The sequence below is a fragment of the Macaca nemestrina genome, chromosome 14 (assembly GCF_043159975.1).
Source record: "Macaca nemestrina isolate mMacNem1 chromosome 14, mMacNem.hap1, whole genome shotgun sequence".
NCBI lineage: Eukaryota > Metazoa > Chordata > Mammalia > Primates > Cercopithecidae > Macaca > Macaca nemestrina.
The window spans coordinates 79,724,614-79,737,120 of record NC_092138.1 but is presented as its reverse complement, the minus strand read 5'-3'; the positions used below and the strand labels follow the sequence as shown (position 1 = coordinate 79,737,120).

Here is a 12,507-nt window from a genome sequence, read left to right as displayed (position 1 = left end):
CATGCCCGGCCAATAAATATTTATCTGAGACTCTTATGTGGCCAGTCCTTGTGCCAGACATTACACAGAGAGGACTCTAGGAAGAAGAGTTCTTGATTTCTGCCCCACCCCAGGGCTCACCCTGGGGGCCTGTTTGGGGAGTCAGACAAACACACACCATGACAGTACTTCGTGGTGAATGCAGTGGTAAGGAACAGCTCAGGTCTGATGCTAAACCTGAGTGGAGGTCCTCACGCAGCCTGGGGCAACTAGGAAAGCAGGTGATGATACTGAATGAACCTTAAGGAAGGCGTGCTATGGACTGAACATTTGTTCCTTCCAAATTCATATGTTGAAACCTTAATCCCCAGTGTGGTGGTATTTGGAGATGGAGCCTTTGGTAGGTAATCAGGCCATGAAGGTAGAGCCCTCATGAATGGGATTAGTGTCCGTATAAGAAGAGACAGGAGAGAATTTTCTTCTTTTCTCCACTCTTCACCATGTGAGTACACAATGAGAAACTGGCCATCTTTGAACCAGGAAGAGGGCCCTCACCAGAACCCAATAATGCTGGCACCTGCTTTCAGGCTTCCCAGCCTCCAGAACCATGAGAAACAAATTTTTGTTGCTGAAACCAGTCCGTCTGTGGTAATTTGTGAGAGAAGCCTAAATCGATTAAGACAAAGGGGTAGAAATATGTTAGGCAAAGGGTGTACAGGGGCATCACCAAGAAAGGGGAGAACAACCCAACAACCTCAGACGAAAGACAAGCGGGATGTATTCTGGAGCCATTGTCATCTGACAAGGCTTATCTTAGTTTTCTATTGCTCCTGAAAACAATTTCCACAAACATAGGGGTTTAAAACTACAGAAACACATTTTCTTACAGTTCTAGAGGCCAGAAATCTGAACTGAATCTTACACAGCTAAATGTAAGGTATTGGTGGCGGGGCACAGTGGCTCACACCTGTAATCCCAACACTTTGGGAGACTGAGGTTGGTGGATCAGTTGAGGTCAGGAGCCCGGCCAACATGGCGAAACCCCGTCTCTGCTAAAAATACAAAAAATTAGCTGGGCTTGGTGGCAGGCGCCTGTATTCCCAGCTACTTGGGAGGCTGAGGCAGGAGAATCACATGAACCCGGGAGGCAGAGGTTGCAGTGAGCTGAGATCCTACTACTGCACTCCAGCCTGGGTGACAGAGCGAGACTCCATCTCAAAAAAAAAGTTAATAAATAATAATAATAAATGTAAGGTATTGGCAGGGCTGGTTCCTTCTGGAGGCTCCAGGGGATAGAATTTATTCCTTGTGTCTTTTAGGTTCTGGTAGCTAACCAAATTCCTTAGGCTGTGGCCTCATCACTCCAGTCTCTGTCTCCCTGGTCAGATGACCTTCTTTTCTTCCATAGTCTAATCTCCCTCTGATAAAGATACTTGTGATTATATTTAGAGCCCACTCATATAACCCAGGATAATTTCCCTACCTCAAGATCCTTAATTACACCTGCAAGGTGCGTTTTGCAATGTAAGGTAACACTTCATAGGTTCCAGGAATTAAGGCTTGGTTACCTGTGGGGATGATTATTCCTACCATCCCAAGGCTGGAGGATAAACGATGAAATGAGGATGGGGAGAGGTGAGGCAGGGTGAGCAGGGTCCTGTTCACAGAGGACCTTGCAAATCATAATAAAGAACTTCGACACCTTCCCACAGGGGCTAAGGAGGCTTGGGGAGGGACTAGCTTGTGTTTTAGAAAGATCATGCGGACTGCCATGTTGATTGGAGTGGAGCAAGAGGATGAACTTAAAGACTAGTTAGAGGCTGCAGTGACATCAGTGTGGTACAAAGTGTATAAACATGTAGCACTTAGAATTCAAAACCAGCAGGACTTAATCTACAAATAAAGTTGGTTTCTTTACACATAAAGAAAAATTAGTCTGGCTCAGCATGGTGACTCATGCCTGTAATCCTAGCACTTTGGGAGGCCAATGCTGGAGGATTGCTTGAGCCCAGGAGTTTGAGACCAGCCTGGGCAACATGGCAAAACCCCATCTCTACCAAAAATACAAAAATCAGCCAGTCTCATAGCTAGGTCTCAAAATAAATAATAATTTTTTTGTTTAAAAGAAAGATTAGTCTTGGCAATTTTTTTTTTTCAAGATGGAGTTTCGCTCTTGTTGGCCAGGCTGGAGTGCAGTGGCATGATCTCAGCTCACTGCAACCTCTGCCTCCTGGGTTCAAGTAATTCTCCTGCCTCAACCTCCTGAGTAGCTGGGATTACAGGCGCATGCCACCAAGCCCAGCTAACTTTTTGTATTTTTAGTAGAGACGGGGTTTCACCATTTTAGCTGGGCTGGTCTCGAACTCCTGACTTCAAGTGATCTGCCTGCCTCCGCCTCCCAAAGCGCTGGGATTACAGGCATGAGCCACTGCACCTGGCCTAGTCTGGGCAATTTGAAATGCATCCACCATCTCCTGTTTTTCAGTCTTCCTCAGGTTTGCAGCAGAAGGCTGATTGTTTAAGCCACTTGGTTGCCTCAGCCTTAGCGTGAGCATATTGTAGGGAGTAGAGCCAAGGAAGCATGGGCTAAGAATTCCAAATCCTGAGCCCTAAGGCTTAAACTTTAACTATTCTAGGTAAAGTGTCAGCCATTCCTGTGAGGAGGAGGAACCACTAGTGATGGACACTGGAGGCCAGCCACTTTCTGGAGAGGGAATTCTGGCTTTCAGCGCATAATTGTTCGTTACAAAGTCCCACTTGCAAAGCCCATCCTTCCTACCAACTTTCCACCTTAGGAAGGGAAGGAGGTGCCTTGTCACAGACTTTTAAAAAATTATGTATCTCTACACTTCATTTTATTTATCTGGCCCTCTCCTGGGTACATCAGTTTCAGCAGGGTTGGTTGAATTGATTTGATAAGCTTTTCACTGAAACGTTTCACTAACTGGTAAATCGTTGACATGGCACGATATTGTATGGGAGGTTAGCTGCAGCTGGATGGCACAGACCAAAAGGACAGGAAAGGCTACCCTTGACTCAGTGAACTAGCAGGACCTGCACTGTGAGTAGGGGCCACATGTCCAGCTATGGGAGTGGGAGGGGTGAGGGGGAAGTAGGTAGGGAGTCAGGCGGGGCCTGATGGTATCAGACTTGCTTGCACCATTTATCCTTCAGCCACTGAGATTCAAAAAAATCTTGGCCTATAATTCCAACACTTTTGGAGGCCAAGGCATGCAGATCACTTGAGCTCAGGAACTCGAGACCAACCTGGGCAACATGGCCAAAACCTGTCTCTACCAAAAATACAAAAAAATTAGCCAAAGGTGGTGACATGTGCCTGTGGTTCCAGCTACTGGGGAGGCTGGGGTGGGAGGAGTGCTTGGGCCTGGGAGGCGGTGGTTGCAGTGAGCCGAGATCACGCCACCGCATTCCAGCCTAGGTGACAGAGTAAGACCCCGCCTCAAAGAAAAGAAAAATAATTTTTCTTAGTCATTTCTCACATACACACTAACCTTACCTTCCCAAACTCCTTTTTTTCTAAATCAATTATCTACATTTTTAGACTACCAATTTTGTCTAGTAGCAAACACTCAATGGCTAGTTATAGCAGTAAAGGCAATTAACTTTTATCTTGTGTGGCTACAGTGTTCATTTGGTAGTGGTTCCTTGGAATGTTCTGCTGAGAAAGATTTTAAGGCTATGTCTAGGCTTACTGAGAAATAATTCAGTGGCTGGGCGTGGTGGCTCACACCTGTAATCCCAGCACTTTGGGAGGCCGAGATGGGCAGATCACCTGAGATCAGGAATTCAAGACCAACCTAGCCAACACAGTAAAACCCCGTCTCTACTAAAAATACAAAAATTAGCCGGGTGTGGTGGCGTGTGCCTGTAATCCCAGCTACTCAGGAGGCTGAGGCAGGAGAATTGCTTGAATCCGGGAGACGGAGGTTGCAGTGAGCCAAGATTGCGCCACTACACTCCAGCCTGGGCGACAGAGTGAGACTCTGTCTCAAGAAAGAAAAAAAAAAAAAAATAGAAAGATTCAGTAATAGTTCAGTGATAGATTAATAATGTTTGCCATGGATTTAGCAAAGGAAAGTAGTAATTCACATGCCAGGCAACTGCCAGCCCTGGTTTACAGTAATTGTAACAAAAGACCTTGTTATAACTATTCCAATAGTCACTGTTTGAATTTCTATTGTAAAGTAACCATCATAGCTGGGTTCAGTTCCTGGCAGCTAAGTACTGTGTATAAAGGGGCCCAAGGGAAGGTAAGTAATGACTACTCTGTGGCCAAGTACCATATTAGTTATTTACATAAACTAGTTCTAGTCCTCACAACAGCTCTGCAATGTAGATGTCTTCTCTCTCGTACAAATGAGGAAACATGCTCAGTAAGTTAATTTATCCAAGGGTATACAGCAAGAAAGCAGTAGAGCCGGGATTATAATCCAAGCCTGTCTGCCTTAAAAGCTTGTGTTCTTTCCAGCACATCTTGCAGCTTCTACAATAATATGGTGTCTACTCATTTTTTTAAAAAAATTATTTTAAAAAGTGTGCAAAGTACTGGAGCAAATGCAAAGAAGTTTATTGATGAGTTTTGATCCAATGGGGAATTCAGGTATTTGTGAAAGTGATTACCATATAATGTGGTTGGTACTTGAGAAGAGGCAGCTGTAAGTACTACACGGTAAAGGTAGCTGCTAAGTTTCCCTGGATCAGGAAAATTCCACAAAGGAGATGATTTTGATCTGAGGCTTGAAAGATTAATGGGAATTATCCAGATAGGCAAGAGGGAAGAGCTGGGGCTCAATCATCTAGGGCATCATGTACCATGCAAAAGCTTCCATTCTTTTGGCAATGGGGAAGCACCAGCAATTCTTTTTTAGCAAAGGAGTGACATGACTAAGTGCCTATTTTAGAAATATAATCCTTGTAGTGAGAGGGACAAGATTGGGAGCAAAGACACCTATTAGGAGAGCATTTTACAGCTGAGACACCACAAAAGTGGTGAAGGTACAGACTGGAGAGTTATGTATCTGTCTGGAAGGCTGGTGCTATGAAGATATAAAAGATGTCCAACGTATGGTTGGTTGTCTAAGGAGCTCAATGTGTTGCACAACTGCACAGGATGCCAAATGTAAATAGCGCCCCCAAATGTGAATTGTATCCCTGGAATTGTGCAAAGGGGTGGCCCTGGACCATGGAGAGATACCACAATGCAGTCCCGGGTGGAGCCTCGCTCTGTCACCTAGGCTGGGGTGCAGTGGCGCGATCTCGGCTCACTGCAACATCTACCTCCCAGGATCAAGCGATTCTCCTGCCTCAGCTTCCCTAATAGCTGGGATTACAGGTGCCCACCACCATGCCTGGCTAATTTTTGTATTTTTAGTAGAGACGGGGCTTCATCATGTTGACCAGGCTGGTCTTGAACTCCTGACCTCAGGTGATGCGCCCGCCTTGGCCTCCCAAAGTGCTGGGATTACAGGTGTGAGCCACCGTGCCTGGCCTCTGGGTGTTTAATATATGTTATTCTCCAATTTAATCTTTACTGCCACCCTGTGAACAAGGATCATGCACCATTTATAGATGAGGAACTGAGCTCAGAGATGCTATGTAACTTGTCCGGGATTATACAGATAATAAGTGGCAGATTTGGAATCTGAATGCATGTCACCCTGATTTCATTTTCACATGATCACTTCTTCTGCATTTTACATACTACTTTATACACAACGCACATACCACATTGTAAGCACTGGACTTTGTACAAAGCAGATACTCAGCACACCTTAGTAAATGTTTGTGGAGACACTTGGAGAGCTCTAAGACAGACACCATGCTGGAGAATCCTCTCCCTACCTGTGTTTGTAATATCTCTGGTGGATGTTATCTTGATACCCTGGGAGTCGGTAGACATCAGTTGTTTAAGAGATACCCCTTATCTTTTCTAGGACAAAACTAAGAGTTACCCCGAGAGTCACTGTCAGATTCTCACCATGTCAGAGACACTGTGGTACTGTTTTATACATACTTTCTTATTTCACCTTCACAGCAACCATTTTTATAAATCAGGAAGCTTTCTGTTGCAAGTAATAGAAATCTAACTAAAACTGGCTTAAATGATTACAAAATTCATTCATTCACGCAACTGGAAGGCAAGAGGCAGTGTGGTCTCCAGGGTCAGCTTGATCCACTACTCTGAATGTCTTTCACTTCTACTGTATCCTGCGTGCCGATGGAGGCTGTTTGTCCCTGAGGTTGTTGGAGTGAGTTGTCATGTGAAGGCCAACAGAGAGAACCCGAAGTAACCTCGTATTTTGGAGGAGATATCTAAAATCATATGACTTTTGACCTAGAGATTTGAGTGGACAATTGACTTCTTTCTCAAATTTAGTTTTTAGGTCCTATGTCCCAGTATTTTAATTTTTCTCTGCTCTCAACCACATGGATGCTCAGTAGAAACATCCCCAGGTTTCAGTATCATTTCTCGCAGGAAGCACAGACAGTCTTTTTTGAAAGGACACCACTCATTCATTCTCTTGCTCAGCGAACACTGAGTTCCTACTCAGTATGTCCTATGCTGTGCCAGGTGCTGGGCCCACGGAAATGAAGAAAACCCAGTCCCTGTTCTCAAGGAGCTCTGTAGGGAGACAGACACATAAACCACTAACTTTGACTGCATTGTGGTGAGGACAATCATAGGAGGGGTGAGTGAAACCCTGTGTGAACTCAGCCTTGTGCTAGGCCACATAAAGACTAGTCTAGTTAGATTCTCGTGCTTCAGCCTTCATTTCTGTTAGAGTTTCATTGACTAGAAATGCTGAGTGACACCTGTCAGTCCTCTGGCTTTGGCCATTAGAACCATCTTGAAATGCTCAGCAATTTTCACTTTCACTGAGACTTGGAAGCAAAGCACCATGACAGGGCATTTTTTTGATTTGCTGAGTTGTTGCTAAATTGTGGCCCAACACAATTTAGGCAGCATTAACACCCCATGTCCTGTCCCGCTTCTGCTTGCTTCCACTGATAAATGCTTTTGTTGTGTAACATGGGAGCTCTCATTTTGTAACTAGAGGAAGAGAGTCTTTGGTTGGAGCAGGACAGAGAGGAGGGTTCAGTCTTTGTTCCCTCACTGATCCATTGGATGGGTTTTGAACCCCTGTGGTTAGAGGACTGAAGGCCAGACATGGAAGGAACTATTCATGAGAGGAGTTATAAACACTGGGCATTGGCCAGGCACCGTGGCTCATGCCTGTAATCCCAGCACTTTGGGAGGCTGGGGTAGGTGGATCACTTGAGGTCAGGGTTTCAAGACCAGCCTGGTCAACATGGTGAAACCCCATCTCTACTAAAGATACAAAAAATTACCCGGACGGGGTCATGTGTGCCTGTAATGCCAGCACTTTGGGAGGCTGGGGTAGGTGGATCACTTGAGGTCAGGGTTTCAAGACCAGCCTGGTCAACATGGTGAAACCCCATCTCTACTAAAGATACAAAAAATTACCCGGACGGGGTCATGTGTGCCTGTAATGCCAGCACTTTGGGAGGCTGGGGTAGGTGGATCACTTGAAGTCAAGAGTTCAAGACCAGCCTGGTCAACATAGTGAAACCCTGTCTCTACGGAAAACACTAAAAATTAGCTGGGTGTGGTCGTGTTGTGTGCCTGTAATCCCAGCTACTCGGGAAGCTGAGGCTGGAGAATCGCTTGAACCCAGGAGGCGGAAGTTGCAGTGAGCTGAGATTGCATCACTACACTCCAGCCTAGGTGACAGAGCAAGACTCCATCTCAAAAAAACAAAACAAAACAAAAAACCAAAAAACTAAAACACTGGCACACTGACCTACTTTAGGGATTGGGTGACAAAATATTTGTCAAGCGAGGGAGAAAGACTTTTTCGCCTTATCAGAATTAAATGCAGCTCTGCTTTGGTACCTTGAGGATTAGAAGTTTGGGAGTATCCAGGATCTGGGGATAATCATACAGGCACCAGAAATCTTCCTATGGGCACTAGACTCAGTTGAGCTATGTGGGCAGCAGGGTGGTTGGTAGCAGCTGACTCATGTCTCTGGGTATATGTGAGGAACCTCTTTTGGGACCCCCCATAGAAATCACCAAGGACTTTTTAGGAAGGAGGTTGAGGCCTTTGTTATTATGTAGATGGGGGCTTAAGTCAGTGTAACATGGACTGAAGGCAAATGTGACCATACTTTATAATCGTAATCCCAGAAAGCCTGAACAAATAAAGAAACAAAGTAAAATGTAGGAACAACTGAAACAAAAATATTTACAGAGTCAAACTGTAACTGAGTACCCTCATTTTTTCTGAGAGATAGTTTATTCTTTCTTCTTTTCTCATTCCCCTAGTTTCTCGCTTCCTACTTAGCCCTTTAAAAAGGCAAATGTAGGCCAGGTGCAGTGGCTCATGCCTGTAATCCCAGCACTTTGGGAGGCTGAGGTGGGTGGATCACATGAAGTCAGGAGTTGGAAACCAGCCTGGTCAACATGGTGAAAACCCATTTAAAAAAAAAAAAACAAAAAAACTATCTGGGCATGGTGGTGGGTGCCTGTAATCCCAGCTATTTGGGAGCCTGAGGCAGGAGACTCTCTTGAAGCCAGGAAGGGGAGGTTGCAGTGAGCCGAGATCGCACCATTGCACTCCAGCCTGGGTGACAAGAGCGAGACTCTGTCTCATAAATAAATAAATAAATAAATAAATAATTTAATAAAGGTAAATATAGCCTTTTACCTCGTCTTCACCAGACAGTCCCTATAGGGCAAGTTCATCTAACTATGTGCTTAGGAGCTCCAGAAAGGAACTCTCACCCACCAGGAGGATTCCTCAAGAGATAACATCCAATTTCTACAAAACTCCCTCCCACCAGGAGACTGCCTTGAGAAATGTGAAACTCTCTTCCATCTGGGGGGTTTCTGGCTTAGTCCTGCAGACGAAGGTGCCAGCAGTCACCAGCTTGACCACCCAGTAGATAAGGCATGCAGACCCCTCCCCCGACAACTGCTTGCTTCCTTCAATTTAAAAGTGCCTACTTTCAGAGATCGAGACCATCCTGGCTAACAGGGTGAAACCCCGTCTCTACTAAAAAACAGAAAACAGTAGCCAGGCGTGGTGGCGGGCGCCTGTAGTCCCAGCTACTGGGGAGGCTGAGGCAGGTGAATGGCGTGAACCCGGGAGGCAGAGCTTGCAGTGAGCCGAGATCGCGCCATTGCACTCCAGCCTGGGCGACAGAGCAAGACTGTCTCAAAAAAAAAAAAAAAAAAAAAAAAAAAAAAAAAAGGCCTGCTTTCTGCTCCACAAGTACCGTTAGGGAGGAAACCTGTACTTCTTCCCCTGAGCTAGCTTTGGAATACATCACTTTCTTTCTGCCAGACCTTACTCTTGTTAATTGGAATCTGCAAGTGGTGAGCAACTAACTCTGCGTTATTTCAGATGTATTCAGATTCCAAAGGCCATCTGAAATACTGAGACTTGAAACTTACAAACGAGATGGATAGGGAATTACTTTTTCCTTTACTTCCTTTACTAAATCCCTTTGTCTCCAAAATCTATCAAGCAATAGTTTCTTTATCTGAAAACTGTGGATTATGATACCTGTCTTGTCTGCTTTAGAAGGGAAACAAAAATTATGTTGAAATTAATAGAAATACTTATTGAAACAGGAAAGGGATAACTTGCAGGGTTTGAAGCAATCACATGTTGAGAACTCAGTCAAGGCTTTCTTAATTTTTTTTAAAAATCATAATGTTAATTGGGATATTTTATGGGTAGTGGGCTTGGATCTCAGCACTTTTCCAATAGGAGAACAGAAGCACCTTGTACCGCCCCAGAGTTTCCTTCCCCCACCCACAATAACCCTAAAGCAAAAGGTATTATTATTATCATCGCCTTGTGACAGAGGAAAACTTGAGATTGGGGGCTTAACTGACTTGACATCAAGTCTCAAAAAGAAACAGTGGCAGTTTGAGACTTTGATCTACGACTCTTTAAGGGTTTAGATTGCTTCCACAGCGAAACCTGCACAAACAGTTGTCAACAGCTGCTGCAAATTACAGGCTTCTGAGGAACATTAAAAAAATGCCAAGAGTTCTTTCCTCAGGCCAAATACTATGGCAGATAAAAGTATTGCTTTTGGAGCCGGAATCCTTGCGTTTGAATCTTGCCTGTGCCACTTGGTAGCTGTGTAACTCTGGCTACGTACTTAACGACTCTGTCTCAGTTTTTCTGTTTGTAAAATGAGGATAATTACACCTTCTTTGTAGGGTTCTTCCAAGGATTAAATGAGTTAATAGGAGTGAGCCACTTAGAATATGGCCTATTATATGGTAATCTCTATTTAAAATCCTGTCAGATACACCAAAGCAAACACTTTAAAAGTTTCTGTTAAATAAATCACTAAAATAGAATCGGGGCATTGGTTCTTTAAAAGTACTCCCTCACGGTATTCTAGTATGTAGATTGGGTTTTAATATCTGAATGTGGCGCCTTTTGGGATCTCGCCTCGCGAGAAATTGACATTAACGAATGAGTGAACGCAGCTTTTTTCCCCCGCCCCCCCCGCCCCCTCCAGGAAGATGTAGACCCTACAAACTTGTTATCAGGACCGTGCGGAGACCAAGGGGGCGGACGCGTTCTCCCTATTCCCCTTTGGGAGTTGTAGTTTCCTTTAAGCGCTTGGTGGTCCTTAAAAGCCAGTGTGGAACTACAACTCCCACAATCCCGCGCGCCTCCCGCCCTGCCTCCCGCCCGCGATTCTCGCCCGGCTCCCATTACCGCCCCTCGGGGGCGGCTGTGGCGGAGGGATGATGGCCGACGGCGGCGGCTCTCCGACGGCGCCCAGCCCGCGGGGCTCTCCCGGGCCGGCGCCACGGGTTCCGCGCGCAGTCGGACCGAGTGGCGGTGGTGGGGAGACCCCGCGGACTGCGGCGCTGGCGCTGCGCTTCGACAAGCCCATCAAGCAGGCCTTCTACAACACCGGGGCCGTGCTGTTCGTGTGCCTGTGCTGCGGCGCCGCGGTGCTGGTCTACTTCATCCTGGAGGCCTTCCTGCGGCCGTTGCTCTGGGCCGTGCTGTGCGGCACTTTCCTGCACCCCTTCAAGAGCTCGCTGACGCGCCTGGGCCGCCACTGGCTGCAGCGCCTGCACCGCGCGCACACGCCCATCGTCCTGGCCGCGCTGCTGCTGCCGCTCTGCTTCATCGACTACGGCGTCGAGGCCCTGGGCGAGCAGGCGTTGCGTCGCCGCCGCCTGCTCCTGCTGCTCGGCGCCGGCGGCCCGCTTCTGTACGGCCTCTACTGCCTCGGCAGCTACCTGGGCGTGCAGGTGCTGCTGTTGCACGCTGCCGCGCTCATCTGCCGCGGGCTTGACTACTTCAGCAGCCTGTGGGTGAGTGAGCGGCAGTCCGCCTCCGCCCCCAGCCCGTGGTCCTGGCGCACTGGGATGCAATCCTGCAGTTCCTCCCCGTGCAGGGGCGACGAGGGGCCACACTTGTGCTGCAGTGACTGTCCGTCTCCGCTTTCCTTCTCACACCTCAGGAATTTGGCGCACATTCTTCCAAAAAGAGGGCGGGCATAATTTGAAATTGCCTCCCTGCTTCCCGCTTTGCCTCAATCCTCGCAGGCCCTTTTAGGGAGATAGTGCCCTGGATTGAGAATCGCTATTCCGCTTTGCAGAGAGAGGCCTCAGAGCGTGGCAGTGGGCCTTGGTTTTACTCCTGGTTGGAGAGGGCGGGAGTGCTTCGGCCACCCTCAGTTCTGCGCATCTGAAAGGGACCTTCAGAGATTCTAGGCCAACTTGCCATCCTGCAGATAGGAAAGGTGACCTCTTACCAGGCTAGGGCTACTTAGGGGCAAAGAGGGGTCTGAGTGTCTTAGATTTCTCACAAGTCCTAAAACAAAGCTTGCTTAACTGGTTGGTGCTGCCTCTCGCTCAGTTCAGGTGATTTCTGTATAATTTGTGCAAGGCAGTGGGTGCTGAGCCGCCTGTGCTTCTTCCTCTCCACGATTTACTTTTTGGTAACTACTTCTGTTGTGCACGGACTGGTATACCAGAGCAGACCTCCTTCCGCTTGGAGTAAAGCAGCGGACCGCGTGAAGGAGAGAGACGTAGATTTGTGATGCTTGGATTACCCGGAGCTTACTCTTAGAAAATCAGGGAGCTTTCGAATTGGAAGGGATTTCAAAGATAATCTAGTGACACAATTCCTAACTCAGACTATATTGTGGACTAGTTAGTTATCCACATCTTTAACTGGTGACTGTTCAAAACAAGTGGAGATTTAGTGCGTAAGAATGCCAATTGATTCATAAACAGTACCGTTTACAAATTTTGATTCACTACTTTTGTCAGTGAAATAAAGTTCAGTGTACCTTGACATCATTAAGTTGCAAAATACTAATTCCCCTTATCTGTCCAGCAGTGTTGTGGCTTGCCTGAGGTTATTGGCAGAGTGGTGAATGACCCCAAACACCCTTCTTCTCTTGTTCCCTCAATACCACCTCTTGGTTCGTGTT

At 46.6% G+C, this 12,507-nt stretch overlaps 1 protein-coding gene across 2 annotated transcripts in view; it reads left to right on the top strand.

Annotated features, from left to right (window-relative positions):
• The first annotated feature begins 10,786 nt into the window (after positions 1-10,786).
• Positions 10,787-12,507, top strand: part of LOC105481049 (transmembrane protein 245) — a 102,399-nt gene continuing 100,678 nt past the window's right edge. For both annotated transcript variants that reach the window (XM_011740297.3, XM_071078116.1), the window contains exon 1: positions 10,787-11,380. In XM_011740297.3, the coding sequence (XP_011738599.2) occupies positions 10,799-11,380 (582 nt within the window). In that variant the 5' untranslated portion in view covers positions 10,787-10,798. The remainder of the gene's footprint in view (positions 11,381-12,507) is intronic.